Here is a 20,593-nt window from a genome sequence, read left to right as displayed (position 1 = left end):
CCTCCGAACCACACATGTGCACTGAAAAATATTGTTAGTATCCAAATTTCAGTTAAATAAATAAACACTCAGTGTTTACAATGAATAGTTATAAAATGCTATTCACCAATTCTGCCACATAATACTATCTATCATTACTTTTCTAGCATGATATTTTGCTAACAATTGTCTTGTTTTCTTTATGTGTTTGCTAATTCAATCTGAACCCACCTTGAATTATAGAAATATCCCAATAGTACATTATGACTCATTAAATAGTCTATCAGTGTTACCTCTTTAAATAAATCTCTCCTGGAGCTTTTGAGCTGTTCAAATTAGGTCAGGTTTCATTTTTAATCGACTGCTGAGATATTGTCTTGAGATCTATCTTCACCATTATTCTGGGAACTCTCTCTTTCTCTCTCTGTTTCTTACAACATATATTTCTTTCACTCATTTACTCTCTCATTATACTTCTTGAGAAAAAGCATAAATTTGGGGTTTCTTACATGCCTGAAAATGGCATTAATCTAAAGTAGAATTTGATCAATAGTTTGGCTGAGTATAAAATTCTAGGTTGGAAATATTTTCCCTCAGGTTTTTAAAAGCATTCGTCATTGTCTTCTAGCTTCCAGTGTTGTTTTTGACAAATTCAGTGACATTTAGATACATGACATTTGTTTGAAGTCTGTTTTCTGTACAAACTTACGAGTTTTTCAAGTCCTTAGATTTCACAGTGATTTGCCTTTTTGTGTGTGTGCATTTACATTTATTTGCAGACATGGAGTGGGTACTTTTGGTCCAACACAAATCTTCATTTTAAAAAAATATTAAACTACTTATTTGAAGCTATTCTCTCCTCTCCCCACTCTCCTTTTTCTCTTTCTGGACTCTATAGATTTGTCAGTAAAATGTTTGATCTATTATTCTTTAACATCTCCCACTGGGGATGTGCCCGCAACCCAGGTACATGCCCCTGACCGGAATCGAACCTGGGACCTTTCAGTCTGCAGGCCGACGCTCTATCCACTGAGCCAAACCGGCTTTGGCTACTTTTTATTTTTCTGTAACACTTTCTAGAAGATCTTCTCAACTCTGTCTTCCAACTCTGCTCCTGAATTTTTAAATTTCTGCTGTCATATATTTTTTCTAATTTTCAAGGATTTTGTTGTTGCTAGTGTTCCCTTCTAATGGTTCCTTCTGCAGCAGCCTGTTCATGTTTCAGGGATAAAATGTCTTCTTTCACCTGCTTTTAAAATCATATGGTTTCTTTTAAAGTTTTCTTCCTGCTGCATCGTTTCCTGCAGCTTTGCGGGGTTGTTGTTTTATCCTGCTGCAATTTTTGAGAAAGGGATCTTATTCGGGGCCTCATTGTCATTCTATTTCAGAGGTTCCAATTCCTGAGTTTTGGGAGGGATTTCTGATATAAATTGTGTCCTTTCTCCGCTTTTCTTACTGTCTGCTTAGAATTCAGCTTTTTTAAGGGTCTGCTAAGTCTTTTTACACTTTTGCATTGTTTCCTTTTCTTTAGTGTGAGGTTTATGGCTTTTTATAGTATTCTTTTACTGCATGCTCTTTTATTGGAGTTTGGAGAGAACAAGGAACTTACGGTTTGCATTCTACATGTCATCCTTAATCAGATATCTCTTAAGTTCTGCTTTCACAAGCTCTGCTTTATGCTTTCTTCATTAGGTAATTATTGATAATTGGAAGAGAAAACGAGCTTTGTGATACACGTACTTTTAGTGTTTTGTTTGTTTTGTTTTGGCTGTTTCTGTTGTTGTCCATTGCCTTGCTCTGCACCCCACTAATTAGTGCTGAGATTAGTATGGCTTTACCAAAGGTTATGGTGGAAGAAGCATGCTGTGACAATTATATGGTCTATTCTTATATCAGAGAGAAAGAATCAAGAGGAATGAAAGAAAGAATGGGCTGAGGGGAAGATGTGAGTGCAAGAGACACTCCTAACTTGTGCTGTAGGAGACATTCACAAAAACTGTGTGATTCTCTCTGCCCATCCATCCCCTTTCCCACTATAAAGTTATATATTGTAGAGTTGGACACCCTGGACCACAAGGACCAAAAGGCAAAATGGGTCCTCCAGGAAGAGGAGGCTCCAAGGGAGAAAAAGGCAAGTATGCTGCAAAGGTAGCATTCCCAGAGGACAGCGGCATGTGCAGGAGTGGGAGGCACTTACGACACGTACAATGTGGCATCTCATTTAGATTTGTTACTGCCCTTACTTACCCCTGGTAAATATTCCACTTCATTATATGCTCATCATGTGATTAGATCTTTCCAAAAACTCAGCTCCTAATATTTTAGAGAATAAAGGAGAATCTTACCTGCCATGATTTTCCTCAAAGTAATATTTTTCCCACGAAATCTTGATTCCTTAAAAGAAGCAGAGAAAGGACAGTATTGATCTTTTATTTTAGTTTCCCTCTGTGGTTCCCCTATTCCCCAGAATCATCAAGTGCTTCTGGCTGTTTCTCTACCCTAACTTGTTTGGGGCCTTTTTGACCATCTGAATCAGGGGGGTATGAGAGCTGAGGAGTTTGACTATCACAAAGACACTTATTTTGAGATTGAAAGTCCTGATAATTGCATTGTAGTGAGTTACCAATTGTAATGTTCAATGCAGTCAATAATCCCTCTTCACATATTCTTTTGCTTCTTTAAATGTTCAGGGTTTATGCTGTAACCGAATTTCTGTTGTTGATTCTATAGCGGGAATCAATCAAGAGAACTTTTTTTCATAGGAACCAAATAAGAGACAAACTTTTTTAAAAAAGAAGCTTTCTTATTATTAAAGTTTCTTAATTAGAATTGGACATAAGCTTTTCCCCTAGAATTTGTCAGGATGAATTATTAAGATTGATAATACCCCATTTGTATAGAAATGATATATCCACCCCATATAGCCCATGACTACGTGCCCCCCTCCTGCCCATGCCCCACCACACATCTTATCAGTTCTGCTAAAAGAATTGTGCACATTAGACTCTCTTTATTTTCACTATTTGTTTTGTATTATAAAGACTTTATTGGGATTTTACTCAGTAATATGACAAAGCTGTCTTTTATCCTCTGTCTAGGAAATGCGGGGCTCTGTGCCTGCAAGCCTGGTCCCACAGGCTTGCCAGGTCCTCCAGGACTTCCTGGGAGGCAGGGAAGTAAGGGAGACTTGGGGCTCCCTGGGTGGCCTGGAGAAAGAGGTCACCCAGGCCTCCCTGGTGCTGAAGGATCTCCAGGGCCACCAGTGAGTAATTCTTACGAGTAACAATCTTTCTAGATAAAAGAGACAGATAGAATTCAACAGTACCTGTTTCTGTTATATTTTGTTTTGAACCTATAAATATATCAATCCCCCCAAATCATCTGTACTTATTCATTCATTCATTCATTTATTCATCCATCCATTTGATTCATATTTATTGAGCACCTACTATGTTCTAGATGCTATTGTAGGTACTGGGGTGCAGCAGAGTCCAGAACACAGTCTCTGTCCCCTGGGGGCCTCTACTCTGTTGGGAGGACATACACTATATACTAGTAACAGACTGATGCATAAATATACAGCATGGCAAGTGGCAATAAAGGCCAACCCCATCTGGTGTGGCTTGAGTGGACAGAATGAAGGGAAGAGCAGAAGGAGAGGAAGTCAAAGAAGTGGCTGGAGGATAGGAAGGTTGCTGAGCGTGGGGCTTTGTGAGTGGGTTGGATTTGAGTTTTTACTCTGGATGACACAGAACAGCCAGTATTGAGTTTTAAGAAAAGAAAGACATAATGTGACATTCATTTCCAATGGATCATCCTTGTGGCTCTGTTAAAAACAGACCACGGTGGGCAAGGGGAGAAGTAGGTAGATTGTGGCAACAATCCTGGTGAAATATAATAGAGCAGGGATTAACATGGTAGTACAGCACATGGGGGGAAGTGGTCATTTCTGGATGTATTTGAAGGCAGAGCTAACAGGTTGGCTGTTAGACTGGACATGGTACATGAGAAAAAGAGACATAAAGGATGAAGCCAAGATGGTGAAAACAATGTGAGGAGCAGGCGTGGGTTCATGAAAGGAAACAGTATCATTGGGGACATTTTACTTTTCAGATGCTTAGTGGCAACCAAGTGGAGACGCCAAGTAGGCAAGGGGGATGATATTCAAGTTGAGGATTCAAATCAGAGGTGGAGGCTGGAGATATAAATATTGGCATTGTCAGAGTTTATATGATATTTAGTGCCAGAGTGTGGATGAGGTGTATCTCAAAATGGCTCTCATTTGCTGACCATTGCAATGACTCGGGTGGAGGCATAGCCTTCCAGCTGTCCCTCAGAATAAAATCACTGCCCCCGGGACTCGCCCCTGGAGGCTGGAGACAGCTCTCCTTTCCCTCCTTGGGTGACCTGGAGCCTTAATCCTTGGGTGACCTGGAGCCTAACCATCAGCACCTGTACCCTTTCCATTTTCCCCAGGAAATCTCATGAAAATAAGGTTCCGACTAGGACCCTGAAGTGAGGGGGATGATTGAGCTGTCCCTGCACCACCCTGTTACACTGTAAAGCACACTTGCAAAGTCTATTCAACAGGAAGCTAGGTCCTTCACGCGTGTATGTGGAATGGACTTGGTGGCAATTATTAAGGACTTCGCATTTTATAGTCTGCTTTTCTAATTCAGCACTTTATTATACTCATGTTTTCGTTGCTACTTAATCTTATTTTTGAGGCTTTCTATTGTGTTGCTTCTCAGGGCTAATATCTTGGAGTGTGGATTATTAGTTCATTCAGGGTTATCCTGGCTATGGTTTATGGAATTCAGTTGCTCTAAGGACTTAAGTCTTTAAATTGGCTGAATTTTGGATGTTTTTGTTCTGTGTATGGTTCTGTCGTATAACTTCTCTGTATTAAATTCATCACTTTGTGGCCACAGTTAGGGACCAAGTCCATACTATGGGCACCATGAAAGGAAAAGAGGGAGAGAGGGACAGAAGGAAGAAGCATGAAGGAACAACAGATAATCACTGTGAGTGCTCTCACTCCTCTGTTGTTGTTGTGTGTGTGTGTGTTAATAATATGAGATTTATGGCCATCTTGAGAAATTGGCAGTTCATTAACACAGGGTCAGTGCATTCCCACCGCTGCTGGAAGCTGAGAGGTGGCTGTGCCCCTGGGAGGAGGTCTGTGTTCTCCAGTCCTCACCATGATCACCTATCTACTTCCCTCAGAAGGACATGGCCCCCTAGCCACCGCAATTGAAGTCTCTGATCCAGACCATGTATGAAACAATTAGTACATGCCTGGCAGAGAGGACATTTTTGTTGCTGCTGGGATTTTGTTGTTGTGTTAACACATGTGTTTAGTGATCTCGGGTCTTAGAATTGTGAAAAGCAGCTCTTGATCCCCAAGTGGCTGGGAACCTCTCTGGCCCAGGTATTTTTTAGATTCAACATTTGTTTCACTAGAGCAGGGGTCCTCAAACTACGGCCCGCGGGCCACATGCAAATACAAATATTGTATTTGTTCCCATTTTGTTTTTTTTTACTTCAAAATAAGATATGTGCAGTGTGCATAGGAATTTGTTCATAGTTTTTTTTAAACTATAGTCCAGCCCTCCAACGGTCTGAGGGACAGTGAACTGGCCCCCTGTTTAAAAAGTTTGAGTCTCAGTGCCATGAGGGCAGGTCAGCCTTTAATTGCTGTGTCCTCAGGACTCAGAATAATGCCTGGCTCATTGTAGGTTCTCAGTAAATGAAGTCTCTAGTGAAATCTAAAGACAGTGCTAGTAATTTTTTTCTTACTAGCTCAATTAAGACTATGATCTGATTCTAGTAATTAAAACTCTAATGCAAAACATTAGAGCAATTCACAATACATTAAGCTGCCAATGTGCTCACTGATAATCTGCCCAGACTTCCAGGGTATATCCATTCCTCCAGGGCATTTACTAAGAATGCCTGTATTCTCTTTCTGGAGAGAAACTGGTTCAAATGCTATGTGAATAGTTTTCTGTTGGTAGCCTATCTATAAAAGGACATTTTCATTATCCATCTCTTGGATTGGATACTATCCAAAAAGGTGGGGAACCTTTTTTTCTGCCAAAGGCCATTTGGATATTAATAACATAATTCAAGGGCCATACAAAATTATCAAATTAAAAATTAACCTTCTATATTTTGTCAAACATTTCATTAACCCCTAATGCCTCGGCAGGGCCAGACTAAATGATTTCACAGGCCTTAACAAAATCCCCGCATCAACAAAAATGTCCTCTCTGTCAGGCAGGTACTTATGACTTAGCATAGACAATAAAATAAGAATTTAAGCAACACTCAACCCATGTGAGCACTTTATGATTTCTAAAGTTACTTCCCTGTCCAATTTGGCTATTTCTAGTAAGGAATGTGTTCCACTCACCTTTTTGATTCTTCATAGACATCATTACACACAGGATATAGAGTGATATTCTTGGGGGTGTTGAGTGGCTGGTATGTGTGTGTAGGTATATTTTCTCTAATGAACTGGCTTCCAACCATGATATCCACTTCAGTTTTTATGCCTGTTGGGTACATTTTTGGCTTCTTTTCATTCTCACAGTTTGATACTGCCACTGTGCTCATGTCTCTGGTATCTTCTCCCCTTTATACTTCACTGTGTATAAAGTACTAAGGGCCGATTAAAGGCTTCAACATGTTGCAAGAGTGTATGAAAATAAGACAACATAGCCTGTGTGAGAGCAAAGCAGTTGGTCTAATCAGTCATTTTGCCTCCTTTCAAATTCTTGTCTATGTTTATTATTATTATTATTACCAGATAAGTAACCTTCAGGTATGTTTAGTGTTTCTATAACTGTATTTACTAGAATGCTTAGCCACTCCAATATACCAACAGTAGGTTCTAGTTTTTTGACATGGCTTGCAATTTAATACAGGTAACACTTAAAAAACATGACCCAAATACTCTAGTCTCAGAGCAATTGATGTCAAAAGATGATGACCCCATCAGCCAGAATTAGTTTTTTACTTGCTATACAGAGAAAATATATTGTTAGCGAAGGTTCTTATTTTTCCTTCTCTTGCTCATTAACTTCCTTCAATATCAGTCTCTTTAATCACAAACTCACCTCTAAACCTGTGCTTTTAGCTATAGTGCCAGCTGCTCTGGTTAATCTACCCCTCTCCTTTCAATTCTACATTACAAAGCCCAGGATAGTTTTAAAAGTTTTTTTTTTAATTATACATTTTTTTTGAAATAAAGTTTTACATACACGAAGTTACACAATCATACAGAGAATTCCCATGTACCCTTCCCTGAGCTTCCCCCAATGAGATCTTACATATCCCTTGTGCATTGTCAAAACCAGGAAACTGTAACAAATTGCTATTGACTTGGGTACAGACCTTGTTCAGATCTACCAGCTTTTACATGCAGTTTGAGAACCTCAATTTTGTAAGGTAGGACCCACCTCATAAGGCAAGGAAGAGAATGAGACCAAGTGTGCCAATCTAGAATCCAGAACAGGTGATTAGAGGGAAAGAAGAGAGAGATTCGATATACACGAATGTGAATGATCTTTGACCCCTCACAATTAAACTGATCTGTTGCTATTATTTTTCACCAAGGGAAAAGCTGGTGCCCCAGGACCACCTGGCAACAGAGGAGAAAAGGGAGACATGGTTGTATCAAGAGTTAAAGGTGAGCCTAGTTGATCACTTAACTGCCATCTTCTGAATTAAATATGAACCATCCTCTTGCAGTAATTTCCCCTGTGACCACAGCTTGATTCTATAACCAGACTTAGGATTATTGAGATTTCTTAAAAAATACTCTCTGTCCTTTACTAAGTCATGTGAATGTTGAATTTCAAATCCTCTGTCTCTTATTTGACAACATAGTGCTCCTTTAGTCATGTTTTCAACTCTTTATTGTTGTGAACTTGGGTTTGAAACAAGCCCTCCTTTAACGTGCCTAGTGTTTATTCACTGCATTGTATTATCCTGTATTAATCAAGAGTATTTTGGCTGTAAGTGACAGACATCCAGCTTGAAACACTTTAAGAAGAAAAAGTGATTTATTGGTATCCTACCTGGTTTGGCTCAGTGGATAGAGTGTTGGCCTGCGAACTGAAGGGTTCCAGGTTTGATTCTGGTCAAGGGCATATGCCCAGGTTGTGGGCTCCACTCCCAGTAGGGGGCATGCAGGAGGCATCCAATCAATGATTCTCTCACATCATTGATGTTTCTATCTCTCTCTTCCCTCTCCCTTCTTTTCTGCAATCAATAAAAATATATTTTTTAAAAAAGTAATTTATTGGCTAATTACACAAAATTTGAAGGTTAGATGTAGGGTTTGCATAAGACAACTGCATAGGAGACTCTTCCTCCTGCATCTTGATATTTAATGAAATATGTTATTTGCACTTTCCCCCCAAGATTAGCTTTCTCTAGGCTATGGGTACATGTCCCAGGCAGCTCCAAGTTCTTACAACCAGATATAAAAGAGAGCTCTACCTTCTCCACTCTAGTTAGAAGAAAAAAAAATCAGGAAGGATTGGACTGGCCTGGAGCAAGTGTCCATGGATCATCTCCCCGTTCATGATGGCCAGGAGATAGAGGACCTTGTTTGACATCACACAAGCAGGGGAAGATGCTGCTATGATTGGCATCCCCATTCAGTACCTCCTTGTCAGAATGGGAAGAGGGATGTTTCCCAAATAGAAGATTCAAGGGGTTGGCAATTGTCATTCTCCCCCCTGACTTTTGCACAGTTGATTTTGTGTGACTTAGTCAACTGGGACACTCCGAGGGATCTCTACTAGCTCACAGAGAGCCAAGGTCAAGCCTTTATCTTTAGTCCCAAGTCTTCCTCTACTTCACCCACTTCTGATAAGAGCTTGAATATCTTCATGGCTTTTGTTCCCAGGGCGCAAAGGAGAAAGAGGTCCTGATGGGCCCCCAGGATTTCCAGGGCAGCGGGGACAAGATGGTTGGGATGGACATGCTGGAGCAATCGGGGATCCAGGACCCCCAGTATGTACAATTATTCTGCTATAGAATTTCACTTTCTTACATGGGCACAATACATCTGTTTTCCTCTTCTCAACTTAGAAAGCTATGACTCAGTCAAATATTAGTATGCTGGAAATCAAAGACACCTTTGATTCATTCCCACAAAAAGATGATTGTTCTAAAAGGTATGGATGGCATCATTACAGATGGTCTAACATCTTGAGTGACATTTCAGTCATAACAAGACTTTCTGTCTCTATGTGTCGTTATTATGGTGGTTTTCCCCTTTGTACCTTCAGAGCCCCTACTTATTTGAGACCTGTTCAGATGACTGTCAGGTGAAGGATAAAGCACAGGTCTTGAAAATTATCTTGAGTTCTGTCCCCTCATGAAGTAGCAAGCAAAGAAGGATAAACTAGTGCAAATCTACTGAACTAGTGTATTGGCTGATGGAAAATCCATTGATAAATTATATTTCTGCATTTTTCAACCATGTTTTAGATGGAGGCCATGTGTAGGTAATGAAATTCATGAGAAAAGACTGTAAGATATGTTTCAATGCTTTGGAATTTAAAATATATTGGGTATATGAGGTATTTTTAATGCTTACAGTGTCACAGAAAGTGTGCTAGATGTTTACTCATAATAGTAGTCTTCTGAAGAGCAATTTTCTCTCCAGTTTTATAGTAAGGAAATGGAGGTTTAGGGTATGTTACTAAGGATATCTGTCTATCAGATAGACTAAATAAGAATGAAAAGTCCAGTCTGCCTTATTCCAAAGCATGTGTGACTTAATTGGGACACTTCCACCAGACTATGTTGTAATAGAGAAGAACCATGTTCTGATTTTATAGGAGCTCATACAGAAAGAACACATTTGAATAAGAGACAGAAGCTTAGAAATCAGGTTAGATAATGTTTCTAGCTTTCTGGTCTTTCAGCTGCTTTCAAGTATGTGAATAAACTCTACTCTAGATTTGATAGTCCCTATTTAATTCGTTCTTCCACTTGAGAAACTGTTTAGAATCTGTGTCACTGAGTGGCAATTTTCATCGTGTACACTAACCTACTTGTGTAAAATCAAAGCATATTTACAGATAAATGGGAGAGGAATTTATATAACAGCCACTGGGGGGGGAGGGTTGGCATGGGGAGTGGGTGTGGTGGTCTTCCTAGCTTAATTAAAACAATTCAGACTCACAGCACTATTATATATCATATTTGAGACCAGACTATTCAGAAGGATAGAAGACAGGGCCATCAACTTGCCAGTAGGACAGGGTCAGGCATTCCTTGTGAGTGAGAATCCTTGCAGCTGGGCATTCGGTTGGGGTGAAGGAGATGAGCCACATGTGGCAGATGTGTGAGCAGCCCTGACTTGAGGGCTTCATTCTCCGTGAGAGCTGTTATCTCCACAGCACAGCTTGCGGGGACCCCACAAGGAACTTGGCAGTACCAGGAGCCACCACTCAAGGTCTTTCCAGTTCTTCCAGACCAGATGCAAATGTTGCAACCTGGCTTTGATGTTACCATAAGTAAGATTGCCTAGTAATGTGGCTGACATGCAATTTTTATGGAGTTTCCAGAGAAACAGAACTAGACGGTTACCAAAGGTCAAATTCTAATGCAGGAGGGGAAAGGATTGGTCAGCCTTTGTCCACAGACATGGAGGGTGATGGAGACTATCCTTGTGTCTTCTCATAAGAGTGCAGGAAAACTATTTCCAATGTATAAGAACTTACCCAATTCGCAAGTCTACTACCTCCATGAATTTACTTATTTCTGTATTTTATTATACTTAAAATAAAGAATGGTTCCATATAAAATTTCTTATTCTGTTTTTAAATGTCACAACCACATAACTCTTTGTATTTGAGGCATAAGACACCCCCCCCAATCACATGTATATGTAAATATGTATATAAACTATTAAGAGGAATCTAAGTTAATCAATTTAAATTCTATTTGCTATTGAGTCCCTTTCTCCTGGAATTGTGAGCTTTCTGCATGTGTTTCATTAGCCTATGACAATGACTGCTTTGAGTTCATGGTTTGGTAATTGATTCATGATGCGAACATTCCCAGGGGGATCATGAAGATGCAGGCCCAGGTGATCAAGGAGTTCCTGGACTGCCAGGCCCTCCTGGCAGAGAAGGACCAAGGGGGCCTCCAGGACTGGGATTTCCTGGTCCACCAGGACAAAGGGGGCAACCAGGAGCCCCAGGCCACCCAGGCGAGAGGGGCCCTGTTGGTGTGAAGGGTCGAAAAGGTAATTTTGAACACTTTGTGTGACAGTGTCAAGTGAAATCACAGATGGGAAAGTGGGCCTCTCTTCTGGGTAAAGTTATAGCTATGGCAGAACCGCTGAATAAAATTCCATCAAGCCACTGTTCAGATCTTGAATAGTGTCAAACAAATAAAAGCATTACAGCACAATCAATATTTAAAACAAATTCTTAAAATGCCTTTGTTGCTTTGTTTGGCATATGAAAGTTGCCTTTCATGCATTTCTCAGTATCAGCTTATACAGTCTGACCATATTCAAATGACATGTATTCAAAAATATCGATTTTTATAATATTTTTAGATAAGGCAGTATATTTTAATAAAAAAACACTAGTGTTTCATTAAAAAAAAACACATCATATTGTCCCTGGAAACCCATTTGTAAGCATCCAGGAAGAAAAAAGAAAGGATTTTAAATATATCTGACTGTTTTGTAAATTTCAAATAATAAAATGATCTGCAGTCTGATAGCTGGAAACTTTTTAAAAGGTTGGAAGATATTTAAGATTTTTTTTTCTTTTGTAATATGTACATATACATTGGGTTACACTGTTAAGTGTGAAATTTCAGAAGAAACTAATATCTTTGGTTCTTGATTTGACAACATAGAAAGGCAAATACCTTGGAATTCAATAAGGTTTAAAATCATGGTCTGGGGCCCATCAGAATAGAACATTATTTGTATTCATCTCATGTGTTTTTGAGTTGAGAGCATGTGAACTGATACATTATGAGATAGTATTTCTATGATAAAAGAGGAGCATCCCATTTTAAGGGAGACCGGAACTCAGAGGCACAAGCTTGGAGCCTTATTTTCCTCACTGATTAAAATGGGGGATGACAATAACCACATTGCAAGGTCTTTAGGAAAACAAGAGACCACCTATTTATAGCACCTGACCCACAGCAGCCCTCAGGACATGGTAGCTGTTGCTAATATCCTGCCCAGTAGCTGTATTTGCACAATCCCCCCACATCCAAAGTAGGAGCCAAATCTTCTGAACTTAGCATGGGTACTGGCTGCGATTTCATGATTCACAAAGCTTCTGATTTCATGGTATTCGACATCTATGGGCCTATAAATCCAATATTTATTCTGTGTTATTAAAAAGGATCCTTCTTGGACTCAATATTTTGTTAGTTCCCCTATTTTTATAACTGTTTAGATTTGAGGACAGGTTTGCTAGAATTTGAAATAAAAGTAGTTCAAGTGAACTATGATACTTTTGTGGCTTTTCCTTTGAATTCTACATATACTCTATGAAAAATATATTGATCAAATTGTCATTGAGATTTACCGTGTCTTGGCCTATCAACTATGTGAATACCACTTTTTTCCCCCCCAGGTGATACAATTTCTTGTAATGTCAGCTACCCTGGGAGGCCAGGCCCTCCAGGTTTGGATGGACCTCCAGGTATGATCAATGAGATGTTACTGTCCTACACATTCTCCAGAATAAAAGACCTGGCAAGGTAGATAAACCAAAAGCAAACCCACAGGCAAATAAGGTATTTCTAAATTATTCTAAGGATTTGAGGGTCTATGGGAAAACGGCATTTGTAGTCATTTCACATTGGGTCTCCAGTCTGCTGGTCTGGGCACATGGCAGGTGGGTTTTTCATATCTCTGTGCAACAGAATTTACCTTGATTTGATCACATACCAGTTAAAATGTTTGCCCTTTGAGAGTATTAAAATGTTGTCTTCTTTCTTATCCTGTGTCCCAAGAGTCAAAAATGATCATTCACTTACTGATTATAAGTGTTATTCTATTCTGCTTTATAAGAAACACCAGTTTGACCAGAAGGAGTGTGAATAATGCACATACCTACACCCGTGATTGCACTTTCATGAAACCCTTCATTTGAATCAGTTGCTTCTTTATAGCTAAATCAGACCCTAAATCTATATAAATGCCTAATTCTTTTATTTATTCCGAATTCACTTAAATTGATCCATTGAGCACTAGCATAGCAAAAGGTAACCTTTCTTGTCCTACATAACAAAAGGTATTTAAAGGTTGAATGATGAATGACTCTCTATTGCTCTCTATAGCCAATAGCTTTTGTCAGAATAGTTTGTGTAACAACCTCAAAATCTAGTGGGCTACAACAATATTTATTTTCTCTGTTATGGGTGTGCAGGTGGGTGGGGCTCAGCAGATCTGAGATGCTGTCTATTGGCTTAGTCCTGGCTCTAGTCCAGGTTCAGGTCTGTGACATCAGGTCACTGTGGGGCCAGCATGTGCTCGTCTTGTGTGATTACAGAAATGCAAGAGGGCAGCCCAGCTTTACAGGCAGAGGTCACTCTCTCATTGCTCCATGGTTGTTAATATCCTATTGGCCAAAGCAAGTCACAGGACCATGGCCCAGATCAAAGCAAGGAAATGACACTCCACCCTGCACAAGGCAAGGGCCAGGGTGGGGAAGTATAACTGCATCAGTGGAGAGAAGCATTGCCAGTTGACTGATTGAAAATTCATTTCCACATTTACTGATGCCTTGTCATAGATGGATTTAAAAAGTTAATGATTACTCTCAGCAGCTTTCATCTCAAGGGAAGTGAACACTCAAACTTGTTCATGATTTGAAGGTTATTTTAGCTGAGGTATCTCATAGTAGGAAATCACAAGAGGTTCAAAAAAAAAACAAAAACACACCCCTCAGTTCCTTTTGCAGTGCTTTTGGCTTATACTTTATTCCAGGGCAAATGCAGTAAGATGCAGGGAATAGATTTGGCCTTTACTCTGGTTGTCTTCTCATCAGGCCACACACGGGCCACCACCTGTCCTCCCCAAGGACAGATGTGCTAGAATATTTGTATTTGAGACCCAGCAGGGGAAGGTACCAAAAGGTTCATCTGTAGGGTGGTGCTCGTCCCAAAGGCTTTCAGAAGAATCCTTCACAGTTCGGCCTCTGAGAATGAACCTTAGCACAATCTCTGCCTGCGAAATACTTGTTCAGAGCAGGTGACTTGTAAAACAGTTATGTAACCCAGCCTAGTCCACATCTTCACTGCCATCAAGTAGAAATCTCCTTAGTTTGTTCTCACGTGATGTGCATCTTATGAAGTCCATGTTTCTTTATTATCATTTAGGTCCAAAAGGATTTCCAGGTCCTCCAGGTGCTCCTGGGCTGAGGTGTTTTGATGGGCAAAAAGGTCGGCCTGGCAAACCAGGAATATCAAAAATACCTGGTCCACCTGGTAAGGGAAGTGCTTTTCCTGAGGAATGTCATGCATGTACTTCCAAAACTAGACGATCTTAGGAAGGAAATGGCCCCGAGATCCCCAGATGAGGGGGACATAGTTTTTGTTGACACATTGAGCCCTTCACTGTGTTTCATTAACTTTTAGGTTATGATAGTTTTGTGGGTTCTCAGGGCTTCTCTCACTTGAAGCAGGAGTGATAGGTCGTTACTGGTCTATTATATTATGAAAACTGCTCAGTCCAGAAAGACAGTTTGCCAGAGAATGCAAGCAATTGGGGAGACATCATGGGCTTTTAGGAATTACAAAATCACAATAAATTTCCCTGCTAAAGGTGGTAAAAACAATACCTATTAAATAAATACCTTTGCATGTTTTAGAAATGTGTTTTCATCAAAGCAGTAGATGATATGTGCATGGGTTCTACGTTTTTACATTTGACAGTTGAAACCATTTTTTGTCCAATAGGTCTCCGTGGTGACACAGGCGACCCAGGTTTTGAAGGTGAAAAGGGCTCTTCTCCCATCGGGCCCCCAGGCTCTCCTGGTTCACCCGGAGCCAGTGGTCAGAAAGGAATCCCCGGAGACCCTGCGTATGGCCACCCAGGGCCCCCGGGAAAGAGGGGTCCCTCAGGAATGGCAGGGTTGAAAGGCCTCAGAGGCCACCCAGGACATCCGGGGCCTGCAGGTACGAGGCTGCTCTGTCCCTGTGTCTATACCTCCAGCTCAGTTCTGGAACCAGTCACGGAAGAGCAATTAGATGATCTTGACTTAGAAATCGGGAATATAAAAATGTCACCTAAGCATCTTCCCTCCTATGTGGGCATCGGTTATATTTCATTTGTTGCTTTTGCATTTTATCGGTTGTTTTCAAACCCAGAGCAGCTCACTGTGGCTCAGTCAACCCAGTTAGATTCAGCAGCTACTGGACTCTACCTGCTCTGGACTACGGGCAGCGCCAAGGAATAGGGGCTGTGTGGCCTGCCTGCTGCCAGTGCCGGGTTGAAGGAGAACAGGACAGACTGAACGAGGGAGGAGGGAGAGCAGCTCAGGGGAGGAGCAGTGTGAGTGGGAGTCTGGGAAGGCTCCTGGGAGAGCTGGGGCCCAGCCGAGCCCTGGCAGACCAGACTAACAAACACTGCTCTGGTCGAGCCAGCATGTGTTAGGTGGGAGGGCAGGGGAGTAAGCACATTCTGTGTCCTCAGAGAGCTCACTTGGTAGTTTGTAAGTCAAAATACTCATATATAAAAATCCAATCAACTGGAAAGTAACAACATATTATATGAGTCAATGAAAACAATTTTGCCTTGATAATCCCACTATCTCACTTGCGAAAATGTATCTCAGGCAGTGTTCAGCAGAATATGAAGGTTAGTATGAAAATACTCTTATATGGTTGATCCTCGAACAATGCTGGGGTTAGGGACACTGAACCCCCGCCACACACACACACACACACACACACACACACACACACACACACACACTTGTGTAGTCAAAAATTCACATGTAACCTTTGACGCTCCCAAACTTAACTACTAATAACCTACTCTTGACTGGAAGCCTTATTGATAACATAAATAATCAGTTAACACAGATTTTATATCTTGCATGTATTTATGTATTATATACTATATTCTTACAACAAAGTAAGCTGGAGAAAAGAAGATGCTACTAAGAAAATAATAAGGAAGAGAAAATACACTTATAGTACTTATTGAAATAAAATGTGTTTGTAAACTGACCTGGATAATTCAAACCTGAGTTGTTCAAGGGTCATCTGTAGTAGTATTCACAATAGAGAGTTAAGTAGCATAGACACACACACACACACACTCAAAAGAAGAAATATTATTACCTATTAGCATTAGCAATTAAATTATATTTGTAAAGATTACAACAAAATGGAAAACATTTACAGATTAATATGCAATGTGAAATAATCTAACAATTGACTGTGCACTGTGACTACTACTTTAAAAATGTAAACATCTGAACAGAAAATGTAAAGAAAACATGGAAAAATAAATTAGGTTTTTTTGGTTGGGCTGTGGAATTATAGGGGGTTTGTTTTTCTCTCTGAAGATATTGGCACTGCCTTTTCAATAAATAGAAATTTGAGAGTTCAAGTGATGAAATATGTTACGAAATGCAAATGGTTACAGTGCAAATTGGGTTTGTAAGTATTGTGGAGTTTTGGTGTGAAGCCTGCTGCAATGTTAGAGGTTAATTAAAATCAGGAAGAATCCCATAGTTTTTCAATTTGCATAAACAACTTCTTTGTCATCTATATAATAGTATCAAGTAACTCTTTTAACCATGCACAGTTTTCCACTCCTTTGGAGCTCATGTTCTATGAAAAGAAAATCCATTCAGAGACTTAACTCATTTGAGCACAGAGCCAGGATCAAAACGCTGGCTTCCGGTACTGATGGGCCCGAACTCTGGTAGGCCATCTATGTCATTTTATGCCATGAGTGTCACAGATGGATTGTACCATTCCAGGGCCAGCTGGCATGCCCGGAATCCCGGGTCTCAAAGGCCCGAAAGGCAGAGAGGGAAGTGCTGGGTTTCCAGGTGTCCCCGGTACACCTGGCCAGTCCTGTGAAAGAGGCGCTCCCGGATCACCAGGGCAACCAGGACTCCCCGGGGCTCCAGGCAGTCCAGGTAAGTGTCAGCAGGTGTCAAGGACTGTGAAGGGCCTGGGGCTTTATCTGGCTTACAAAGGACTATGCTTGCTGTTGCTCTTTCACGGACACTGGAAGAAGCAAGCCTCCTGGGTAAGAGAGGAAGAGCTTCCTTATTCAGGGCACAGAAAGTAGCATGAGCTTCCTGTTGGTTTGTGTCATTTCCCCACCTCACCCAAGTCTCTCTGCAGCGACATAGACATAAGAGGTGCTAGATAGGTGCCGTGCACACAACTGGTTGTAGTACCTGAGAGGAGCTCTGGGCCTGGGGAACCACTAGTTGACATGCCTGTAAAGCAACCTGCTTTCTGCACCAGGGGAGGTGCTATATCAGCATCAAGGTTGCTCGCTGCAAACATAACCTTGAGAAGTAACCCAGGTAAAGAGCAGTCAGGACCTTGTGCCCATGGCATACCCGCCCAGCAAGACCTGTAGGAACTGGAAGAGACTGGAGAAAGAGTGATTCTCAACACAAGGTTCTAGGCTAGGGGCTATCTCCAATATGATCTTCATTTCACCATTCAGATTGCCACCTGTTATGTAAATCCTATTGTGTTTATCCAAATGCAGGAATGTGCCCTCTCATAGGATCAACATGAGTTTGAGGCAAAACCTGCTGCTATCGCTTTATTTCTAGCATCAGTAATAGCAGATGATGTTGCTCTGATTTCTACAATTCTCTCATCACAGTTAACATCCTGATCAAAACTCACTGGGTCATAGCTTCTGGAAGGACCTGGGAAGTTATCTACCCCCAAGACTAAATACAGATTACAGTTTGGTTTTTAGCCCCTATCCATTTCCCATACAAAACTTTTTATAATATTCACTCACGCTCCTTACTGGGGACTCTTTCTTCAAGTAATAAATATTTGAAATATTTTATCCTTCTTTTTATAACAGCCAGAAAAAAAACATAATTGAAGAATGATGGAGAGTTGCTAGTTTTATTTTAGCTGATAAACATTATTTCCCTTTTGTTTCCTTGGCCATAGATACGCAATTTAAGCCAACATGACTATTTTTTTCTGTCTGTGTGTGAAGCCACTTTCCAGTCGTCCTACATTGTGGTCTCTGTGCTTTGTCTCAGGTGCCCCCGGTTGGAAAGGACAGCGAGGAGATATGGGGCCTCCTGGACCAGCTGGGATGAAGGGCCTCCCAGGAGACCCGGGAAGGCCAGGGACAGCTGGACCCCGAGGACCTCCAGGAATCCCAGGCCCCTTTGGGGATGATGGGCTACCTGGTCTTCCAGGCCCCAATGGTGGGTAGCACTTCTTAATTATTTTCCTCATTTTATAAACGTGAAACCCACTGCTAAGTAAAGCCTGTTAGATGTGACCACGCTCATATAACAGAACAATCTGTTATATGAGCCTGATTTTGTCCTGCCCTTGGAGACATCTCCCTTCTTCTTGTCCTCTGTATTGATATTTCCAGTAGCAGGATGTTTGGGTAGATGGGGTGTGAGGGCCACAGAATTCATAAACCCAGTTCTGCTCAATGAACTGGGTAGAACTGGTAAATTGTAGGGTCAGGGCTAATGTGCTTCTATGTTGGATGGATCCTCCTCTCTCCAGTCCCGTCCCTCACACATTTATCTGAAACCATTCTGGGATCATGTGTCAAGGTTGTTCACTGCAAACATAACCTTGAGAAGCAGCCCAAGTAAAGAGCAGTCAGGACCTTGTGTCCTTGGCATACCCACCCAGCAAGACCTGTAGGAAGGCCTAAACTTGAGATCTGGTGTGGGAGAGCCTGATCATGGCTGCTCACCTTCAATGCAAACTCAGAGTCAGGTGGGAGTGTGCATCGGATGGACATTGGGAATGCAGATCTAGGAACCACATTAGCCTTTGCAACGTTTTCTTAAACATTCATGCTTTTATTTCATCAGGACCTCAGGGGCTGCCTGGCATGCCAGGTTTTCCGGGAGAGAGAGGGAAGCCTGGCCCCGAGGGACACCCTGGCAGAAAGGGCGAAGTCGGAGAGAAGGGCTGGCCTGGCTCCCTGGGAGACCAAGGAGCGAAGGGTGCCAAAGGTAAATGCAGTGAACAGCACAGGCATGCAACACGGGTTTGCTTTTGCTGTCTGATCACAACCCATGAATATGACCTCTGAAAAACAAAACGGGACTCTCCTGCAGCTTGGATTCCCCCTCTTCCTCTTGATTCTGTGGTGCTGGTTTTATTTATTTATTTATTTTTGTGGTGCTGGTTTTAGAATTTCAAACAAAATTCATTTCCCTTCCCTCTTAATCTTATTACATAAAACTCCAGTAAATGAATTGCTCTGTTAATAGAAGAAAATGAACAAGTGCTTTGATTTAGAGCTATTGGGTTTCAGAGAACCATCTCATCTTTTTAGTTTTTTAAATTTTTTATTGTTTAAAGTATTACATAAGTCTCCTTTTCCCCCCATTGACCTCTCCCCAACTGCACCCCACCCCCGCCCAGAACATGTCCTCACATACACACATACACACACCCCAGTCTGTGTCCATTGGTTATGCTCATATGCATGCATACAAGTCCTTTGGTTGATCTCCTACCCCCTCACCCACCACCTTCCCTCATAGGTTGGACAGTCTGTTCGATGCTTCTATGACTCTGGATCTGTTTTTATTCATCAGTTTATGTTGTTCGTTATATTCCACAAATGAGTGAGATCATGTGATTTATCTTTCTTTTTTAATTTTTTGAGGAAACTCCATGCTGTTCTCCACAGTGGTTGCCCCAGTCTGCATTCCCACCAGCAGTGTAAGAGGGTTCCTTTTTCTCTCCATCCTCTCCAGCACTTGTCGTTTGTTGACTTGATGATAGCCATTCTGGCAGGTGTGAGATGGTACCTCATTCTTGTTTTGATTTGTATCTCTCAGATGATTAGTGACTTTGAGCATGTTTTCATATGTTTCTGGCCTTCTGTATGTCCCCTTTAGAAAAGTGTCTATTTAGTCCTTTGCCCATTTTTTGATCAGGTTGTTTAGCTTCCTTTTGTTAAGTTATAAATGTTGGAGATTAAACCCTTATCAGAGCCTTTTAAGAAAGGGGTGCAGGCAGGCTCTTGGCTCCCAGATTCTGTTTCAATTATTTTATAAATAAAATAACCTTTTTTTGTAAAGAGCCAGATATATATTTTAGGTTTTGCAGGCAGTATGGTCTCTGTTGCAACTCTTCAACTCAGCTTTTGAGGCATGAAAGCAGCCAGAGACAACACGTAAAAAACGAACGATCTGTGTTCAAATGAAACTTTATTTATGGAAATGGAAAGTTGAACTTCACTTAAGTTTCACATGGCATAAAACGTTATTCTTGTTTTGGAGTTTTTCTTCCAATGGTAAACACTGACCATGGCTCATGGATTGTATAAAAACTGGCAGCAGGCCGGGTGAGGCCCTGGGGCTGGAGTTTGTAGCCTTGAAATGGAAGCAGT

The 20,593-nt window shown here is 41.1% G+C and overlaps 1 protein-coding gene across 1 annotated transcript in view; it reads left to right on the top strand.

Moving 5' to 3' along the window:
* The window catches only part of COL4A4 (collagen type IV alpha 4), a 112,718-nt gene that overhangs the window by 58,041 nt on the left and 34,084 nt on the right, over positions 1-20,593 (top strand). Inside the window, exons 18-28 of the mRNA XM_015563696.1 lie at positions 2,021-2,110; positions 3,078-3,241; positions 7,600-7,672; positions 8,900-9,006; positions 11,071-11,254; positions 12,618-12,686; positions 14,368-14,475; positions 14,947-15,165; positions 16,983-17,144; positions 18,255-18,425; positions 19,059-19,202. Coding sequence (XP_015419182.1) covers positions 2,021-2,110; positions 3,078-3,241; positions 7,600-7,672; positions 8,900-9,006; positions 11,071-11,254; positions 12,618-12,686; positions 14,368-14,475; positions 14,947-15,165; positions 16,983-17,144; positions 18,255-18,425; positions 19,059-19,202 — 1,491 coding nt within the window. The remainder of the gene's footprint in view (positions 1-2,020; positions 2,111-3,077; positions 3,242-7,599; positions 7,673-8,899; positions 9,007-11,070; positions 11,255-12,617; positions 12,687-14,367; positions 14,476-14,946; positions 15,166-16,982; positions 17,145-18,254; positions 18,426-19,058; positions 19,203-20,593) is intronic.

The sequence above is a fragment of the Myotis davidii genome, unplaced genomic scaffold, assembly GCF_000327345.1.
Source record: "Myotis davidii unplaced genomic scaffold, ASM32734v1 scaffold575, whole genome shotgun sequence".
NCBI lineage: Eukaryota > Metazoa > Chordata > Mammalia > Chiroptera > Vespertilionidae > Myotis > Myotis davidii.
The sequence above is the reverse complement of the archived record's forward strand: the minus strand, read 5'-3'. Positions and strand labels throughout refer to the sequence as shown.